This window comes from Phoenix dactylifera, chromosome 4, assembly GCF_051530095.1.
Source record: "Phoenix dactylifera cultivar Ajwa chromosome 4, Ajwa_hap1_PhDact_Kaust_v1.1, whole genome shotgun sequence".
In the NCBI taxonomy this organism is placed as follows: Eukaryota; Viridiplantae; Streptophyta; class Magnoliopsida; order Arecales; family Arecaceae; genus Phoenix; species Phoenix dactylifera.
In genome coordinates, this window is record NC_143193.1 from 17,215,105 (window position 1) to 17,234,030 (window position 18,926).

Below are 18,926 nucleotides of genomic sequence, written 5' to 3' on the forward strand. Positions count from 1 at the left end.
CCCGCTGACCTTTGACAATAGGTAGCCCTTTTCGATGTACCTGACTAAATTCACTTTCTTTTTTTTTTATAAATATGGGATAATAGTGAATTAGATAGGAATGATTCATCAGGACTCAAGGTTGCTACCAGACTTAACAACATAATGTTGAACCTAACCCTTAGAAGTGCAGGCCATGTGTGTTGTGAAATTCCAAAGTAAAAATTATCTTACAACTCGCTAAAAGAACTTTTAATAAAAAGAACTCAAATTGTCTTATTTCTGACTAGTCATTGGGCTTTTTTAGATTTTATATACTTCGTGTGTTTATCATTTCAGCACTAAAGCATAGAAATTAGGTTCTTTTTTTTTTGAGATAAACTTATTTAAAAATACGAAAATGTAAAAATTTCTTCAAAAATTCGAATCCTATACCTTCCAACCTAGATCAGACATTGTCCTCAATGTTTTTTTTCTTTTTTTTTCGAAAAACTTATTCAAAAAATCAAAAATGAAAAATTACGTAAAAAAAAAATTTTGAATCTTATACCCCACAACCTAGATCAGATATTGTCCTCAATATTTTTTTATATTATATATATATATTTTTTTTATTATTATTTTTTTGTATATTTTTTTAATTGGGGACGAAGATATGATGCATATAAAGGATAGAAGTATTTTACCTTAGTTGCATCAGTAATATGAGGGATCCTGCAAAAAAAGCAATAAAAATATGCAAAAATGATCTACAAAAAATTGGGTTGCCTCCCAACAAGCGGTAAGTTTAACGTCTTCAGCCAAACGTAGCGCATCCTTATCAAATCATACCGGGTTCATGCCGAGTTCTCCAAAGAAGAAAATTTGTGGGAGACTGATTATCAGGTAAGAAGTTGACTGCTTCTATGACCTTTTCTATATCAAAGTCAAAATGGGCCAAGTATGTTTTCAGAGGGTCATCTACCAAAATATAGGGAATGGTTTCTTCTACAAGATCTACTGAAAAATAGAATTTGTCTACCTTGACAAGTACATCTTCAATTATCCCACGTGGTGTTTTTATAGATCGATCAGCCAATTGAAGGGATACCGAGGTTGGTTTTAATTCACCTAATCCAAATTTCTCATAAACTGAGTAAGGTAGAAGGTTCACACTTGCCCCTAAATCTAATAGTGCTCGAACAATGGAATTGTCTCCTACCACACAAGAAATGGTAGGCGCACCAGGATCCTTGAACTTAGGAGAGGTTTTATGCTGGAGGATGGAGCTCACTTGTTCAGTTAAGAAGACCTTTTTAGGCACATGTGACCTAGATTTTCGTTTCTGGGTACAAAGGTCTTTGAGAAATTTGGCATAGGATGGAACTTGTTTTATGGCATCAAGGAGAGGGAGGTTGATTTTGACTTGTTTGAATACCTCCATTATTTCTTCCAACGAAGTTCCTTTCTTGCCAAAGGAAGAAGGTGTATTCAGACACTGAGGAAATGGAGCCTTTGGTGTAAACGGTGGGGTCGATACTGGACTAGATGGCGACAAAGACGAGTTTGGGTTCTCTTTAGGCACAATCATACTCTTGTCTTTATTTTCTTTGTGTTCCTTTTCTCCAACCTTATTGTTCACTATGCGTCCACTTCTTAAGGTAGTCATGGCATTAGCTTGTTCATGGTGAATATCATTCGGATGAGTCTCTTGAGCCATGTACTGCCCTCTTGGGTTACTCACTGGTTGGCTTGGAAGCTTGCCTTCCTCTCTTTTATTTAGTGCACTCGCTAGCTGCCCTAGCTGGGTTTCTAATTTGGCAATAGATTGGGTATGGGAGTGCAACAATTGTGTATTGGCTTCGAGTCCTTGAAGGGTAGTCAAAACTTTTTGCTCAAAAGCCATATCTCTTTGGGGTGCTGGAGGAGGGACTTGTTGAAAATGTGAATAGTGAGTAGGAGGACGGTTCGAATGAACATTCTGAAAGGGTTGAAAGTTTTGGGAATAAGGTTGGGAAGTATTGGAAGTCTATTGCTTCCAAGAGAAGTTTGGATGGTTGCGCCACCCCGGGTTATAAGTGTTAGAATACGGATCATTACCCGGTCGGAACTGTGTTTGGGCAGCATTAATTTGTTCTTGCACAAATTCAGGGAATTGAGCTGCCGAAGGGCACTCAAAAATAGGATGAGACATGCTAGAACAGAGAGCACAAACTTGTGCTTGGAGAAAGTTTGGAAGCTATTCTCTAGACATTAACTGGTCCAACTTGCGGGATAGTGCATCTACTTTGTCAGATAGACCTATGGACTGGCTAACTTCATATATTGTTCCTTTTCTTTGAGAACTCGGGTGGTGCTTGACGAGCGGAGGAGGTATGGTGGAGGGAATTTTCATTAAGGTTCTCAAACAATTGCCATGCCTCATGGTCACTTTTAAGCATGAAAGTACCTCCGCATGCGGCATCGATCATCTGACGGCTTCGTTCAGTCAATCCGTCATAGAAACATTGCACTAATTGCCATTTGGGTATTTGATGATGTGGGCATTTTCGGAGTAAGTCTCTAAATTTTTTCCAAGTTTCATGAAATTTTTCTCCGTCAGATTGGGAGAAGCTCATGATAACACGCCTAAATTGGTTCGTTCTTACTATGGAAAAATATTTTTTCAAAAATTCATGTTGCATTTGAGCCCATGAAAGAATGGAATTGGCTTCTAATGAATGGAGCCACTGCTTAGCTCTATCCTTAAGGAAAAAAGAAAACAGCCTAAGTTTCAGAGCATCATCAGTGAAGTTCTGAATTTTGATAGTAGTGCAGATCTCAAGGAACTCATCTAAATGTTTGTATGGGTCTTCATTGTTGAGTCCATAAAAAGAGGGAAGCATTTGGATGACACTAGACTTAATCTCAAACTGTAGAGCAGCGGTGGTATCAGGTAGTCGAATACAAGATGGAGAGGTATAAATGGAAGGAGTAAAGTACTCCTTTAGCACTTTGGGTTGTTCTTCAGCCATCTCGACAGGTGGTGTAGATCCTATGGTTCTATAGGTGCGGATTTCGGCTCGAAGGGCCCTAATAGAACGCTCTATTTCAGAATCAAAAGGTACTAATTCAGGAGATCTGGAACGACACCCTAGCATACACTAAAGCTTATTGGATCAGTCAAGTACAATCAATCATGCATTAAAGGAAAAACATATCAAATCCTTGTGTTTATCCTAAAATCACTAGACATCTCCTAACTGGTTTGAAGAGGGCACCTAAGCCTCCAATCCGGTCTAATGAACTGAGTTGACCAGGTAAGTGAAAGTGATTCCTAGGTTCTTCGATATTAAGCATGCTGATTTTTTTTTTAAAAAACCATGGCTGAACCTGATCGGGTTGCCTACATACCCCTTCATAAGGGGAATCAAGCCATACGTAGTTCTTTTTAAATTTTAAAACGCAGTGAAAAAACTAAATTAAACAATTTAATTCATGCATGCTTACAAGATCAAATCTAGAAATCAGCACCTTAAGAACACATAGGATTATGCCGGAATCGTTTAAACAATTATGCTAAAATATTCATGCATGATTAACATTAAGATCTGAAAGGTAAACACTCTATTCTGATTAATCTCCGAATATCCATCGAATGGATTCTGGAGATAACTCCGTGAGGTGCCCCAAAAGGAGGGTAAAACCTCGGAGAATCAGACCTAGACCCTGACTCCAAAATAAAATATTGATGTGGGATTAATACCTTTTATGATAGAAGAAACTTGTGGATCTGATCCTTGACTTCGCAGCCACGCACACGAATGGCCTCTATGAGAAGTACACGCGAAGCCCTAGGTAGATCGTCTTCCGCAGGAGTGCTAGCTCGTGTAGGAACGTTGCAATGGCTGAAGCTTTCTCCTTCTAAACACTCAACCTTTGATTGTTCTTCAAGGAGATGGAGGATGGATGTGAGGAAGAAGGAGAAGAAGGGATGGAGGCCCTCAGAGAATTTTTTCAGAATTTTTTGAAACCTCTAAATATGGTATATGTTGAACCCAAGGCATGGGGGTCTTTTATAGCCAAAAGACCACCCCACGCCTCACACCTAATTTAGCCAACTAATTTGGCTGATAAAATTCCCAAAAAATTCTGGTGGCTTGCCAGCTAAGAGGAGATAAAAGATAGGAATTCATGCATCCAAAGTTCAGCCGCAGACCACCCTATTTCATGCACCATGCAATCCCTACAAATTAGGAAATTCATCTAAATCTTTCTAGAAAGATTTAAGGCGCCATTTTTATAAGAAATATAGCCCCACGCCTCCTCTCTTCTCATGCCAATTTTTGACTAAAAATAAAGAGGATAGGCATAGAAAATATTGGGGGATAAATTAAGGTGTCATTCTTCTCCAAGAAGATAAGAATGGGTTCCTAAAATTTAGGGATTGTTCTCCTTATCCAATTCTGATTTTTTGGACTCATAATCCTCATCAAATAAGGTCTTCTAATTGATTTGGATCAAGCCCAATCCAATTGGATCAAGTTCCATCAATTGGGTCAAGCTCAATCTACTTGGGTTGAACACAATCCAATTAGGTCAAACCCTAATGCAGCCCAAATTGAATCCTATTCAATTTGGCTCAACCTAAGCCCAATTACTCAATCAAATTGAGTTCATTAGCAATCTAATTGCTAATTAATCCTCCAATAATTCGATAATTATTTTAATGCAACTTTTGCTTAGGATAATTTGTCAATCGAATTGACCAAATTATCCCTGAATGATTCTTAATTATCAATCAGCCATTTGATCAACTTAGAAACTTCTATGCGTGTGACCTTATAGGTTCGAACCTAAGCCGGTAGTATAGAAACATCTTCTTATACTAATCGATGTGACCATCTAGCAATGGTACCCGACGTCCGGATAGGCCGAATATATGCGAAGCAAATATTCTAGAACCCTGGACTATGGTTACTGTATAATTCAATCCCTTTGACTCCTAATGCCAGGATGACTTAGAGCTCACTGTCAACCCTATAATTAGTACATCTATTTTGTGATTAACTTTAGATATCCCGTGGCTCCTCACTCGGATTACCCTGGCCAAGGTTTTGCTAAATTAATCATAAGACATTATCTCCTGTTTCTAGGAGGGGTCAATTCCATCTCGACTTACAACTGACTACGCAAGTACTTGACTGCACCCAGTGACCTTTCGTCACTGAATTAAAAATTTAGGTAGTCCAGTACTAAAGTACAGTGAGTTGCTTGCTAGTCACAGGTTGCGATCTCAGGTCAGAGGGCCAAACTTATACCCATATCCACTCGGAACATCTCTTGACAGTAGAGCATTCCGGAATTCATCACGTTCCGTGAAATGTACTCCTACACTTCATCTGTATGGCATACCAGTGTCTCCATACTCCTTAGTTAAGAGGACAACCAGCGTATATGTCACCCAACGACCTAATCTCGATAATGTTGTCGTCCTGGTAACAACATATCATTTGGTCGCGAACAAGTTTAAGGACTCAAAGATAAATCCTCCTTTATCATTACATAAGTCCTAAGAACTTCATCATATAAGAGTTTATTTGAAGATGAAATGATGAATAATGCCAAATAAGACTTTATTAATTTGTTAATTCATTTACAAAATTCAATCATCAATATGCTGACGATTGACATTTAGGATATAATTTCCAACAACTACCACTTAGCCTAAAGCCAATCGGCACAGTATCTAATACCCATCTTCGACTTGTGTTCATTGAACTCTTTGATATCGAGGACTTTGGTAAATGGGTCAGTCAGATTTTCTTTTATGTCAATCTTCTGAAGATCAATATCACCTCGTTCTATAATCTCTCAAACCAGGTGATAGCGTCGCAGAATATGCTTGGTCCGCTGATGTGCTTTAGGTTCCTTTGCCTGAGCTATGGCTCCAGTGTTATCACAAAATATAAGAACTGGACCATCAATGGAAGGTGCCACTCCCAGCTCGGTGATGAACTTGGCTGCATCAGATGCAGCGATGTATTCTGCTTCACATGTAGAATCTGCCATTGTATGCTGCTTGGAACTCTTCCAGCAGATGGCCCCACCCTTAAGAGTGAAGATATATCCTGACACGCTCTTGCTATCATCTTGATCTGACTGAAAACTTGAATCGGTATATCCCTCAAGTTTTAAGTCAGAATCACCATAGACAAGCCACTGATCTTTATTATTTCTTAAATACTTAAGTATGGTTTTTACAATCTTCTAGTGGTTGCTACCTGGATCAGACTGGTATCTGCTCACTACTCCTAGTGAGTATGCCATATCTAGTCTAGTACATATCATGGCATACATTATAGATCCTACTGCCGAAGCATATGGAATTCTATCCATACTCTCTCTTTCTTGAGAGGTTGTCGGACAATCCCTTTTAGAGAGGTTAATTCCATGGCCCATTGGAAGATAGCCTTTCTTGGAATTAATCATACTGAACCTTTTCAGTATAGTATCAATGTATGTGGATTGGGATAATCCAAGCAATCTATCTCTATAGATCTTCATTCCTAGGATGTAAGATGCTTCTTCCAAATCCTTCATGGCAAATTGAGATGATAGCTGTTGCTGGGGGTCCAAACCGAGAACGATTGGCACAGCGGTGTGAACGGGGTTCCCTTTGAATTGCTTTGGTTGCGCTCCACCTTCCGCCGGGAAACCTGCAAGCAAGCCTCGCACCACCACTGGGGTAGTGGGGGCCCTCCGACGATCAAGTTAGAGGAAATCGAAGGAGAAGGAGAGGTAGCAGGTAAGATGATGCTATGGAGAATCTTGCTTACTCCCCCCTTCCCCCCCAGCCCCATATATATCAGGCTGGGGGGTTTTTCTGGGGATTGGTCATCGTGTGGCACGATGGGGTTGCCACTGACGTGGCCGTTACAGGGCGTCGTGGGGCAGTGCCAGGTACGGCCATGGCAGGGCGTAGTGGAGCTCCGCTTTGTACGGTTGTTACAGGGGATCGTGGGGCAGCGCCGGATTCGGCCGTTGCAGGGAGTAGTGGAGCAGGGGGCCGCGGCGTGCCTCAGGAGAACAGTCTGTTGTTGTCAAGAGATTGCCGACCCGAGGTCGGATTGCTGGATCAAGGGGCAACCGACTCGGGGTCGGACTGCTGGATCAAGGGGCAGCCGACTCGGGGTCGGGCTGCAGAGCCGAAGATATCCGACCCGAGGTCGGATTGCTGGATCAAGGGGCAGCCGACTCGGGGTCGGACTGCGGAGCCGAAGATATCCGACCCGAGGTCGGATTGCTGGATCAAGGGGCAGCCGACTCGGGGTCGGGCTGCGGAGCCGAAGATATCCGACCCGAGGTCGGATTGCTGGATCAAGGGGCAGCCGTAGTCTTCCTGGGCGCGCGTGCCGGTCACGTGGGGCATGGTGGCTAAGTTCCCCCGTAACAGTAGCCCCCCACTTCCGAGCCTGGAACCAGGAGGGGAACGGGTGAAGGGAGTGATGCTTCGAGATTGCCGCCATCCCTCGGAAAGGCGCGCACGCTCCGAGCTCCCCGCTCTTTTTTTATGGCGTATGGCGGTTGTCGCTGATCTGGCGGTCTGCGGATTTCGGCGGACATTCTTCCTTAATGGCGTCGATTCGCCTTTGGGGCGAGAACGATCCTTCGGTAGCCAGGCGTCCTCTGGCGTCACCGAGGCGTCACCCGCCTTTCTGCCTATTTAACCGGGGGCCCTCCCCCGTCCGCCTTTCTCTTCACAGGCATCCTCGAGTTTCTCCCTTGTGCTGTTGCCGTTGCCGTCGGACTGTTCGTTCGCTCCTCCTTTGACGCTCTCGGAGCCATTCTTCCTTTCCTTCCGGTGAGTTGCCCCACTCTTCAATTTAGGGCTCTCCGTACTTTCTCCTTTCGTATTAGTGTACCCCAGTCGTTCCGGTCCCTTCTCCCCTCTTGACCCCGTCCTGACCGTAGATTCTCTGGCCGTTGGGGATGGACGAAGTAAGAGCGGACCGCATTCAGTCGGAGCTGGTCCCCGAAGACCTAGATAGGTTCGTGGCCCGGTACCACCTTTCCGAAGCCTGAACGTTACGCTCCCGGGGCCTGAGGAGAGGATGTCCCATCCTCCTCCAGGGAAGGTCGCCATTAATGAGGACATCCTTCAGGCTGGGTTCCGCTTTCCCCCCTCGGACTTAGTCGTGCAGGTGCTTCGAGGTTTAAGAGTGGCGCCGACGCAACTGGTGCCGAACTCATGGCGTACCCTGACGGCCTTCCAGGTTCTCTGCCGCATGCACGAGGTTCCCGCCACCCTGAATGTCTTTTGGAAATGCTACGGCCTGAACGGCCACCCCCGGGACAGAGGGTGGTGGTGCTTTGCGGCGCGGCGAGGGTGCGGCCTCGTCAAGGAGGCTCCTTCCTCCATTCATGGCTGGAAGGAGCGTTTCTTTTTCATCGACGTAGATCCCTCTTGGGGAATCGGGACAACCTGGGAGACGCCGATGAAGTCCCCGATCGGCCTATCGAGGTTGTCAAGGGAGGAGTCCGATGGCGTCGCCGTTTTGAGGGGGTTGGTTGCCGAGGGCTGGCTCCCCCCGGCGGCTCGCCTTATTTCCGAGGATGCCTTGGTGAACGTCGGTCTGAGCTCGGTCCCCGCCGACCGTGAGCCCGCCATCACTTCTTCTTTTTTAGCTCTTTTCTCCTCTTTCGTTTCTTCTTTCCATCAGCTTCTCAGTTTCTAACCATCTCGTTCTTTTTGCAGAAATCGACGACGTCATGCAGTCGGACAGGGCAATGGCTGTTAGTAGGGCGTCCCTACTGGAAGCGGTCCGGAGGAAGAAACGGACTCCTCCGAGCGGGGTCCCACCGGTTAAGAAGCCCCGCCAGCAGGCGACTCCGACGCCGACAGACGGGTCCGGGCCCACCGATCAGGGGGACGCCGCGGGCTCGGACCGACAGTTGACGCCGTATCAGCCCTCCGGTGATGAGACTACCGCTTTTCCGGAGGTGTCATCCGGGCGCGCCCGAGACGGCCGGGTCGGACGCGGTCGGTTCCCAGCCCGGCCTTCGACTCGGTCGGCCTCGGATGATACGAGGAGGGGCGCGCCGAGGCCTCGGCCGAGCGAGACCCTATCGATTTCTGGCGCGGCCCCCGCCCCGAGCACGGTCGGCATGACTCTCCCTCAAGCAATGGGTAAGGGTAAGGCCGCAGAACCACCGTCCGGCTCCGGGGCGAAGTCGGGGTCGGCCTTCACTTTCGCCGGCGCCCGAAACCTCATCGAGACGGTGCTGCTGGAGGGTGACCGTAGGCAGGTCCGGCAGATGAGGATCCCTGAAGTCGGAGCTGCCAGCTGCGTCTGCCTCATGTCGGTGAGTGTTCTTTTGGTCGCTTTCGTCATTTATAGGCTCTATTGATCCCCGTCTGACGCTCTCATTTTTCCTGTCTCTTAGCTCGCCCAGTACATGATCCGTCTGGAGGAGAGCCACGAGGAACAGGCGAGGCTCCTGGCGAAGGCCGAGAGCCGACTGAAAGCTGTAGAGGAGGGAGGCCAGGCTGCGGCGGGGAGAACGACCAGGGACCTCGAGACGAGGCTCCAGGTGGCCGAAGAGCGGGCACTCGGCTTCGCCGCCCTCGAGAGGCAACTGTTGGAGGCTCAGGAGCAACTCAAGGTTGCCTCGGGTCTCGAAAGCGAGATCAGGAAGGCGGAGGAGCGAGCCGAAAAGCAGTCCCGGAAGGCTGCCGACTTCCGAGAGAGGTGGGAGAAGGCCCAGCAGTCGGCCGACAACGCCCGCAACCGAACCCGATCTCTTGAAGCCAAGATGGCCGAATTGGAGTCGGCCTTGGAGGGGACTCGTGCGAGCAACCAGGAGCTTCATTCGCGCCTGGAGGAGGCTGAGGCTGCTCGCGTCGCTGCCGAGGCGAAGCACATGGAGGCTCGGGCCGATCTGCTGAGGGTCTCCTCCGAGGCGGACGAGCGGATTGTGGCGAAGGTCATGGAAGCGAAAGCTCAGATTACGGAGCGAGCGGAGGCGGCGCTGGCCGAGAAGAGCGCAGAAATCGGGCGTCAGGCGGTACAGGCCTATCGTCAGTCCGCCGAGTTCATCCGTGACATGTCGGATGCGGGGTCCGACTCCTTTGCCTTAGGCTTTGATGAAGGCCTGGCAAGGGTGTCCACTAAATACCCCGGAATTGACCTGAGTGGGGTCTCCCTCCTCGACTCCCCTCCGATGCCATTGCCTGCCGGTTCTCCAACCGTCTCCCTACCCTTCGCGGACGTGCTCGCCGTTCCCGATCCAGGGGTTCCTCCAAGCTGACCCTCTGTACTTTTTCTTTGTTCTTTTCTTTGTATGTTGGCGTTTTGCCATGTTGTATGGGTCTCGGCCCTGATGCAACGAAAGTTAATGCAAACAAAGTGTTTCCTCATTTCACTTTCGTCCTTCCTCTTTTTAACTCTTGATAGCGTCTCGCCGACTCCTGACTCTTGAAGTTCCTCTGGCACTAGGCCAGGCATCCGAGGGTTAGGCCTCAGGAAATCCTTCCGGCGCTAGGCCAGGCATCCGAGGGTTAGGCCTCAGGAAATTCTTCCGGCGCTAGGCCAGGCATCCGAGGGTTAGGCCTCAGGAAATTCTTCCGGCGCTAGGCCAGGCATCCGAGGGTTTGGCCTCAAGAAATTCCTCCGGCGCTAGGCCAGGCATCCGAGGGTTAGGCCTCAGGAAATTCTTCCGTCGCTAGGCCAGGCATCCGAGGGTTAGGCCTCAGAAAATTCTTCCGGCGCTAGGCCAGGCATCCGAGGGTTAGGCCTCAGAAAATTCTTCCGGCGCTAGGCCAGGCATCCGAGGGTTAGGCCTCAGGAAATTCTTCCGGTGCTAGGCCAGGCATCCGAGGGCCGAGCCTCGGGGAATTCCGCTCGTTGGTTGGCCAAGGCTGGCGCAAGCCGAGGCGACCGGTCGGGGCTTCAGGCTAGTCTGCTCCCGGGATGATCATCGGGTTAGCCTGGCATCCGAGGACTGAGCCTCGGGGAATTCTGCTCGTTGGTCGGCCAAGGCTGGCGCAAGCCGAGGCGATCGGTCGGAGCTTCAGGCTAGTCTGCTCCCGGGATGATCATCGGGTTAGCCTGGCACCCGAAGGCCGAGCTTCGGAGAATTCCGCTCGTTGGTCGGCCAAGGCTGGCGCAAGCCGAGGCGACCGGTCGGGGCTTCAGGCTAGTCTGTTCCCGGGATGATCATCGGGTTAGCCTGGCATCCGAGGGCCGAGCCTCGGGGAATTCCGCTCGTTGGTTGGCCAAGGCTGGCGCAAGCCGAGGCGACCGGTCGGGGCTTCAGGCTAGTCTGCTCCCGGGATGATCATCGGGTTAGCCTGGCATTCGAGGGCCGAGCCTCGGGAAATTCCGCTCGTTGGTCGGCCAAGGCTGGCGCAAGCCGAGGCGACCGGTCGGGGCTTCAGGCTAGTCTGCTCCCGGGATGATCATCGGGTTAGCCTGGCATCCGAGGGCCGAGCCTCGGAGAATTCCGCTCGTTGGTCGGCCAAGGCTGGCGCAAGCCGAGGCGACCGGTCGGGGCTTCAGGCTAGTCTGCTCCCGGGATGATCATCGGGTTAGCCTGGCATCCGAGGGCCGAGCCTCGGGGAATTCCGCTCGTTGGTCGGCCAAGGCTGGCGCAAGCCGAGGCGACCGGTCGGGGCTTCAGGCTAGTCTGCTCCCGGGATGATCATCGGGTTAGCCTGGCATCCGAGGGCCGAGCCTCGGGGAATTCCGCTCGTTGGTCGGCCAAGGCTGGCGCAAGCCGAGGCGACCGGTCGGGGCTTCAGGCTAGTCTGCTCCCGGGATGATCATCGGGTTAGCCTGGCATCCGAGGGCCGAGCCTCGAGGAATTCCGCTCGTTGGTCGGCCAAGGCTGGCGCAAGCCGAGGCGACCGGTCGGGGCTTCAGGCTAGTCTGCTCCCGGGATGATCATCGGGTTAGCCTGGCATCCGAAGGCCGAGCTTCGGGGAATTCCGCTTGTTGGTCGGCCAAGGCTGGCGCAAGCCGAGGCGACCGGTCGGGGCTTCAGGCTAGTCTGCTCCCGGGATGATCATCGGGTTAGCCTGGCATCCGAGGGCCGAGCCTCGGAGAATTCCGCTCGTTGGTCGGCCAAGGCTGGCGCAAGCCGAGGCGACCGGTCGGGGCTTCAGGCTAGTCTGCTCCCGGGATGATCATCGGCTGCGTAGCCACCCGGGGCGAGGGGAGTCCGAGCTCCACGGGGACAACCGCTTCCGTGCCATAGGTTAGGCTGAAAGGCGTCTCCCCGGTAGGGGTCCGATGCGTGGTCCGATACGCCCAAAGGACGTTCTCGAGTTCTTCGACCCAAGCTTGCCCCGTCCGACCGATTCGTGCCTTAATTCCTTGGAGGATTGTCCGGTTTGTCACCTCGGCCTCACCGTTGGTTTGGGGATGCGACACAGATGTGAACCGATGCTCGATCCCGAATTCCTCGCAGAAGTCACGGAAATGCTTGTTGTCGAACTGTCGACCATTATCCGAGATGAGGACCCGGGGTACCCCAAATCGGACGATGATGTTTTTCTTCACGAACTTCCGGACTTGCGCCTCCGTGATAGTGGCCAGCGGCTCTGCCTCCACCCACTTGGTGAAGTAGTCGATTGCAACAATCAAGAATTTCCGCTGGGCGGAAGCGACGGGGAATGGTCCGAGGATATCCATTCCCCACTGTGCGAAGGGCCAGGGTGCGGTGATTGGTGCCAAGGGGACAGAAGGGGCTCTCTGGACGTTGGCGTGGCGCTGGCAGGCATCGCATTTCCGTACGTGATCCTTTGAGTCCTCCAACAAGGTAGGCCAATAATAGCCTTGCCTCATGATCTTGTGCGCCAAGGACCTAGCCCCCGAGTGCGATCCGCAGACGCCCTCATGGACTTCGCCGAGGACGTAGGCCGCCTCCGAGGGACGGAGGCACCTTAAGAGGGGGGCGGTAAACGAGGTCCGATACAGCCTCCCTTCATAGAGTACGTAGTGGGCGGACTTCCTGACAAGTCGCCGAGCTTGATCTTCGTCTTCAGGGAGGATTCCTTCGGCGAGGTAGGCGACGAGCGGGTCCATCCAAGACGGCTCCGGATCAATCGCCATCACCGCTCCAGCCTCGCCGATGCTCGGGGCATCCAGGGTCTCCAGGTAGATTGCCCTCGACAAGTTGTGCGCCTCTGCACCCACCAAGCGGGACAACCTGTCGGCCCTGGCATTTTCGCTTCTGGGGACTTGCTGGATGTCGACACTGCCGAGGTCGGGAATGAGTGCTTGCACCTTCCGGATGTAGTTCTGCATGGTCGGGCTCCGGGCCTCGAACTCCCCACGGACCTGCCCGACCACCAGCTGGGAGTCGGTGAAGACCTTCAAACGCCAGATGCCGAGCTCCCCAGTGAGTTTGAGTCCTGCGACTAGGGCCTCGTATTCCGCCTCGTTGTTGGTAACTGAAAATCCAAACCTCAAGGCATACTCGGCTATCACTCCATCAGGACTGGTAAGGACCAGCCCGGCCCCTCCACCCTCCGGGTTCGACGATCCATCGATGTGAAGCGTCCAGGTCGGAAGGTCGAGGCTGGGCGCTTCCGGCGGTCTAGGTTCCGTCTCCTGCGCCGTGCACTCAGCGAGGAAGTCCGCGAGCACCTGGGCCTTGATGGCGGGTCGAGGCTGGTAGCGGATGTCGAATTCTCCGAGTTCTACTGCCCACTTCACCAGCCGTCCCGCATTCTCGGGGTTGCTGAGGATCTGTCGTAACGGTTGATCAGTTAAGAGGGTGACAGAATGGGCCTGGAAATAGGGGCGGAGCCTCCTGGTCGCGGTCAGCAGCGCGAAGGCGATCTTTTCAGCCTTCGTATACCGCGTCTCGGCGTCCCGTAGGACCCGGCTGATGTAGTACACAGGCTTCTGGAGCCTTGCCTCTTTCCGAACCAGCACCGCACTGACCGCGGTTGGGGAGACCGCCAGATAGAGGTAGAGCATCTCCCCTTCTTGCGGCTTGGACAGTAGGGGAGGAGACGCCAGGTATTCCTTGAGCTGGTCGAATGCTGCTTGACATTCGGCAGTCCAGAGGAAGTCTTTTGGGCGTTTTAACACCTTGAAGAATGGTTGGCAGCGTTCGGCCGATTTTGCCACAAATCGTCCGAGCGCGGCGACCCTTCCAGCGAGCTCCTGAACTTCCTTTACTTTGGTCGGAGGGGACATACCTTGGATGGCCTTGATTTTGTCCGGGTTGGCTTCGATACCCCGCTGGTTGACAATAAAACCAAGGAACCTCCCGGCCGAAGCGCCAAAGGCGCACTTCGCTGGGTTCAGCTTCATGCGAAACTTCCGTAAGGTGGTGAAAGTCTCCTCCAGATCCACGATGTGCTGGTCTGCCTGGCGGCTCTTCACCAGCATATCGTCCACGTACACCTCCATGTTCCGGCCGATTTGCTCTTTGAAGATTTTGTTGACGAGGCGCTGGTAAGTGGCGCCAGCGTTCTTCAGACCGAAGGGCATTACCTTGTAGCAGTACAGCCCCCGGTCCGTTATAAAGGCAGTTTTCTCCTCGTCCTGTGGGGCCATCATTATCTGGTTGTAACCGGAGAAGGCGTCCATGAAAGACAGCAGCTGATATCTGGAAGTCGCGTCGACCAGTTGGTCTATCCGCGGAAGCGGGAAGCTATCCTTAGGGCACGCCTTGTTCAGGTCGGTATAGTCGACGCACATCCTCCACTTCCCGCTCGCCTTCCGGACAAGTACAACATTTGCCAGCCACTCGGGGTAACTCACCTCCCTTATGAATCCTGCCTCCAAGAGTTTGTCTACCTCCTGGTCGACCACCCGGATCCGATCTGGGGCACAGTGTCTCTTCTTCTGCTTCACTGGCCGGTGGGTCGGGTCGACGTTGAGGGCGTGAGAAATGACCTCCGGGTCGATCCCAGGTACATCGGCCGCCGACCAGGCAAATACATCGGCATTGGCTCGGAGGAATTCCACCAGCCGGGCCCGAGCTCCCGGGTCGAGATTGGCGCCGACCCGGACCACCCGGTCCCGGCGGCCTTCCTCGAGGGGAACTTCGACCACACCCTCGGCCGGCTCCCCCTGCCGCAAGGCCACCTCGTCTCTGGCATCAAGGGACTCGACGCTTAGGGCTTCTGCGGGCTTCTTCCCTTTGAGGGTCGCTAGGAAACATTGCCGTGCGGTCGGTTGGTCGCCTCGGACCTCCCCGATCCCGACCGCCGTGGGGAACCGCATGAGCAAGTGGTACGTAGAGACCACCGCGCGAAGGGCGTTCAGTCCGGGTCGTCCGAGGATAGCGTTGTAGGCCGAGGGAACACGGACGACCAAGAACCCGAGTCGCACCGTGGCTTCTGCGGGTGCGACGCCCGTAGTCACAGGCAGCTCAACGACACCTTCCGCCGGGACAGCGTCACCGGTGAATCCTATGAGGGGGGTGGATATTTTGTGCAACAATTGTCTGGACAAGCCCATCTTTTGGAAGGCCTCGTAAAACAAGATATCAGCTGAGCTTCCACTATCCACAAGAACACGCCTTACATCATAGTTTGCCATAGTGAGGGAGATCACCATGGCGTCATCGTGGGGGGTCTGAACCCCCTTTACATCCTCATCACAAAAGGTGATTACATTGCCGACCCTCTGCCTCTTTGCGACGGCCGCCCCTAACGCTTCCGTCGAGCCCCCTGCTTTCCTCACGGGCCGGGGGCAGCCCCCAGTGATAGTGTGGATTACGCCCGCAACGGGTCGATTCTGCTCCCGAGGCTCCGGAGGGGCCGGGTCGGCCGGACGCGGGTCTGCGGGGGGACGTCGGTCGCTCACATATCGACCGAGACGCCCCCGGCGGATGAGAGCCTCGATCTCGTCCCGAAGCTGGAAGCAGTCCTCCGTGTCGTGGCCGTGGTCTCGGTGGTACTCACAGTACGCCTGGGAGGGCCTCTTCCCAGGGATCCTCCGCATCTGTCTCGGGGCCGGGAGGTCCTCCCGCCCCTTGATCTCCATAAGGATCTGGGCCCGGGGAGTCAGGAGAGGGGTGTACCGGTGAAAACGTCGGGGCGGAGAACGAGGGCGTGGGGCGCCGTGGTTCTTCGCCGGCGACGGGCTTCTGCGCCGACGCTGAGGCGTCGGGCTCCTCCTCTGGCGTGCCTCTTTCCGCCTTTTCTTCCCAAGCTTTTGAGGGATCTCGGCGGCCTCCTTGCTCCGGTGGGCGGCCGCCTCCTCGGCGTCCGCATACTGGTTCGCCCGGGACAACAGCTTTGGGAAGCTCCGCGGCACGCGTTTGTCCAGGGAGAAGGTGAGTCTGCCCTTTCGGAAGCCACGCTTCAGGGTTGAAAGAGCTACCTCCTGACTCAGGTTCCGGACCTCCAGCGTAGCCCTGTTGAAGCGGGTAAGATAATCCCGCAGGCTTTCTCCCTCGTTTTGCCGGACATCAAAGAGGGAGTCGGAGACCAGTCGCCGCCGGCTACTGACGGCGAAATGAGTGATGAAGAGGCGAGTGAACTGGTCGAAGGACCGGATTGAGTCAGCCTCCAGCCCGGCGAACCATGCCCTCGCCGGGCCGCGGAGGGTTGCCGGGAAAGCCTTGCAGAGAAGGGGATCTGATGCTCCGTGGAGGAGCATAAGGGTCCTGAAACTCTCGACGTGATCCCGCGGATTCGCCGCCCCGTCATAGGGCTCGATCGCCGGCATTTTGAACCCCGGCGGATTCGGGGTCCGCAGGATCCTCGAGGCGAGCGCCGGCTGGGAGGAGATCTCTAAGTCGGCGAAGGGATCTTTGGAATGGCCCTTCAGGACCTGGAGTTGTCGGTGGAGATCGTCCACCCGCCGGTCCAGGGAGCGCGACCGGTGGGTGGGAGACAAGGAGCGGCGAGAGGGGGACCGACTGGAGCACGGGTTCCTCGAGGACTGGGGGGTCTGGGAACGCGCCCGGGCCCGCCTCTCGTACCCCGCGCAGCTCCGGTGGGAAGGTCCCGGCAGAATGGAGCGTGCTCGAGAATCCTCCTCGCGCCGGCGCTCCTCCTCATGGGAGAGGAAGGAGCGCGGGTTGAGGAGGACAGGCGAACGCTCAGGCAGCGGCGGCTCCTGAGCCCGCTGCGGCGCCCGGGACATCGCACCCTGCAGATTCTGCACCGCCTCCGCAAGGGTGCGAACCTGCTGGGTTAGCTGGTCGAACTGGGCGGCTTCGATCATCTGAATGGGCGGTGGGGCGGTGGAGTGTTGCTGAGAGCGTGTTGGAGATGCAGCGGCCTCCCGGCCAGTGGCGCGAGAGGCCCCGCGACCGGAAGCATTGGAAGCTCCACGACCACCTCGCCGTGCCATTACGATCGCTCTGAGATCCGGGCCCTCCTTCTAGCGCCAACTGTTGCTGGGAGTCCAAATCGAGAACGATTGGCACAGCGGTTTGAATGGGGTTCCCTTTGAATTGCTTTGGTTGCGCTCCACCTTCCGCCGGGAAACCTGCAAGCAAGCCTCGCACCACCACTGGGGTTGTGGGGGCCCTCCGACGATCAAGTTAGAGGGAATCGAAGGAGAAGGAGAGGTAGCAGGTAAGATGATGCTATGGAGAATCTTGCTTACCCCCCCTTCCCCCCAGCCCCATATATATCAGGCTGGGGGGTTTTTCTGGGGATTGGTCATCGTGTGGCACGATGGGGTTGCCACTGACGTGGCCGTTACAGGGCGTCGTGGGGCAGCGCCGGGTACGGCCATGGCAGGGCGTAGTGGAGCTCCGCTTTGTACGGTTGTTACAGGGGATCGTGGGGCAGCGCCGGATTCGGCCGTTGTAGGGAGTAGTGGAGCAGGGGGCCGCGGCGTGCCTCAGGAGAACAGTCTGTTGTTGTCAAGAGATTGCCGACCCGAGGTCGGATTGCTGGATCAAGGGGCAACCGACTCGGGGTCGGACTGCTGGATCAAGGGGCAGCCGACTCGGGGTCGGGCTGCGGAGCCGAAGATATCCGACCCGAGGTCGGATTGCTGGATCAAGGGGCAGCCGACTCGGGGTCGGACTGCGGAGCCGAAGATATCCGACCCGAGGTCGGATTGCTGGATCAAGGGGCAGCTGACTCGGGGTCGGGCTGCGGAGCCGAAGATATCCGACCCGAGGTCGGATTGCTGGATCAAGGGGCAGCCGTAGTCTTCCTGGGCGCGCGTGCCGGTCACGTGGGGCATGGTGGCTAAGTTCCCCGTAACAATAGCCATGCCTTTATTCCTTGTAATGGAGGAATGTCATTTCCGATTAAAAGAATGTCATCCACATACAAAATAGGAAATATAATAACTGAACCATTTGCCCATTTATAAATGCAAGGTTCCTCTTCATTCTTAATGAAGCCATATATTTTGATTACCTTATCAAAACGTATATTCCTACTCCGTGAAGCTTGCTTTAATCCATAAATGGACCTTTGTAGCTTGCACACCTTAGACTCATCTGTAGATGTAAAACCTTCAGGTTGTATCATATATACCTCCTCTTCTAAATCTCCATTTAGAAATGCGGTCTTTACATCCATTTGCCAGATTTCATAGTCTAAATGTGCTGCTATCGCAAGCACAATCCGAATAGACATGAGCATTGCCACAGAAGAAAATGTCTCGTCATAGTCAATACCATAGCGTTGACGATATCCCTTGGCAACCAGACGGGCTTTATAGGTCTCTACCTTTCCGTCTGCGTCCCGTTTCCTTTTGAATATCCACTTACACCCTATGGGTTTAATCCCTTCGGGTGGGTCAACTAATGTCCATACATCATTGACCTTCATGGATTCCATTTCGGATTGCATGGCACCAAGCCATTTATCAAAGTCATACCTCTGCATTGCATCCATATATGTGATCGGATCCTTATCATTTTCATCAAGTTCGATAGGATCCCCGTCCCGAACCAAGAAACCGTAGTATCTATCCGGCTGACGTGGTACTCTACCTGATCGCCTTAATGGTGCATCTAAGATGGGTTCTAGATCTGATCTAATCAAA

The 18,926-nt window shown here is 52.9% G+C and overlaps 1 protein-coding gene across 1 annotated transcript in view; it reads left to right on the forward strand.

Moving 5' to 3' along the window:
* The first annotated feature begins 9,073 nt into the window (after positions 1-9,073).
* LOC149753695 (uncharacterized) overlaps positions 9,074-18,926 on the forward strand; it is an 80,058-nt gene continuing 70,205 nt past the window's right edge. The window contains exons 1-2 of the mRNA XM_089930369.1: positions 9,074-9,303; positions 9,385-10,095. Coding sequence (XP_089786495.1) covers positions 9,106-9,303; positions 9,385-10,095 — 909 coding nt within the window. The 5' untranslated portion in view covers positions 9,074-9,105. The remainder of the gene's footprint in view (positions 9,304-9,384; positions 10,096-18,926) is intronic.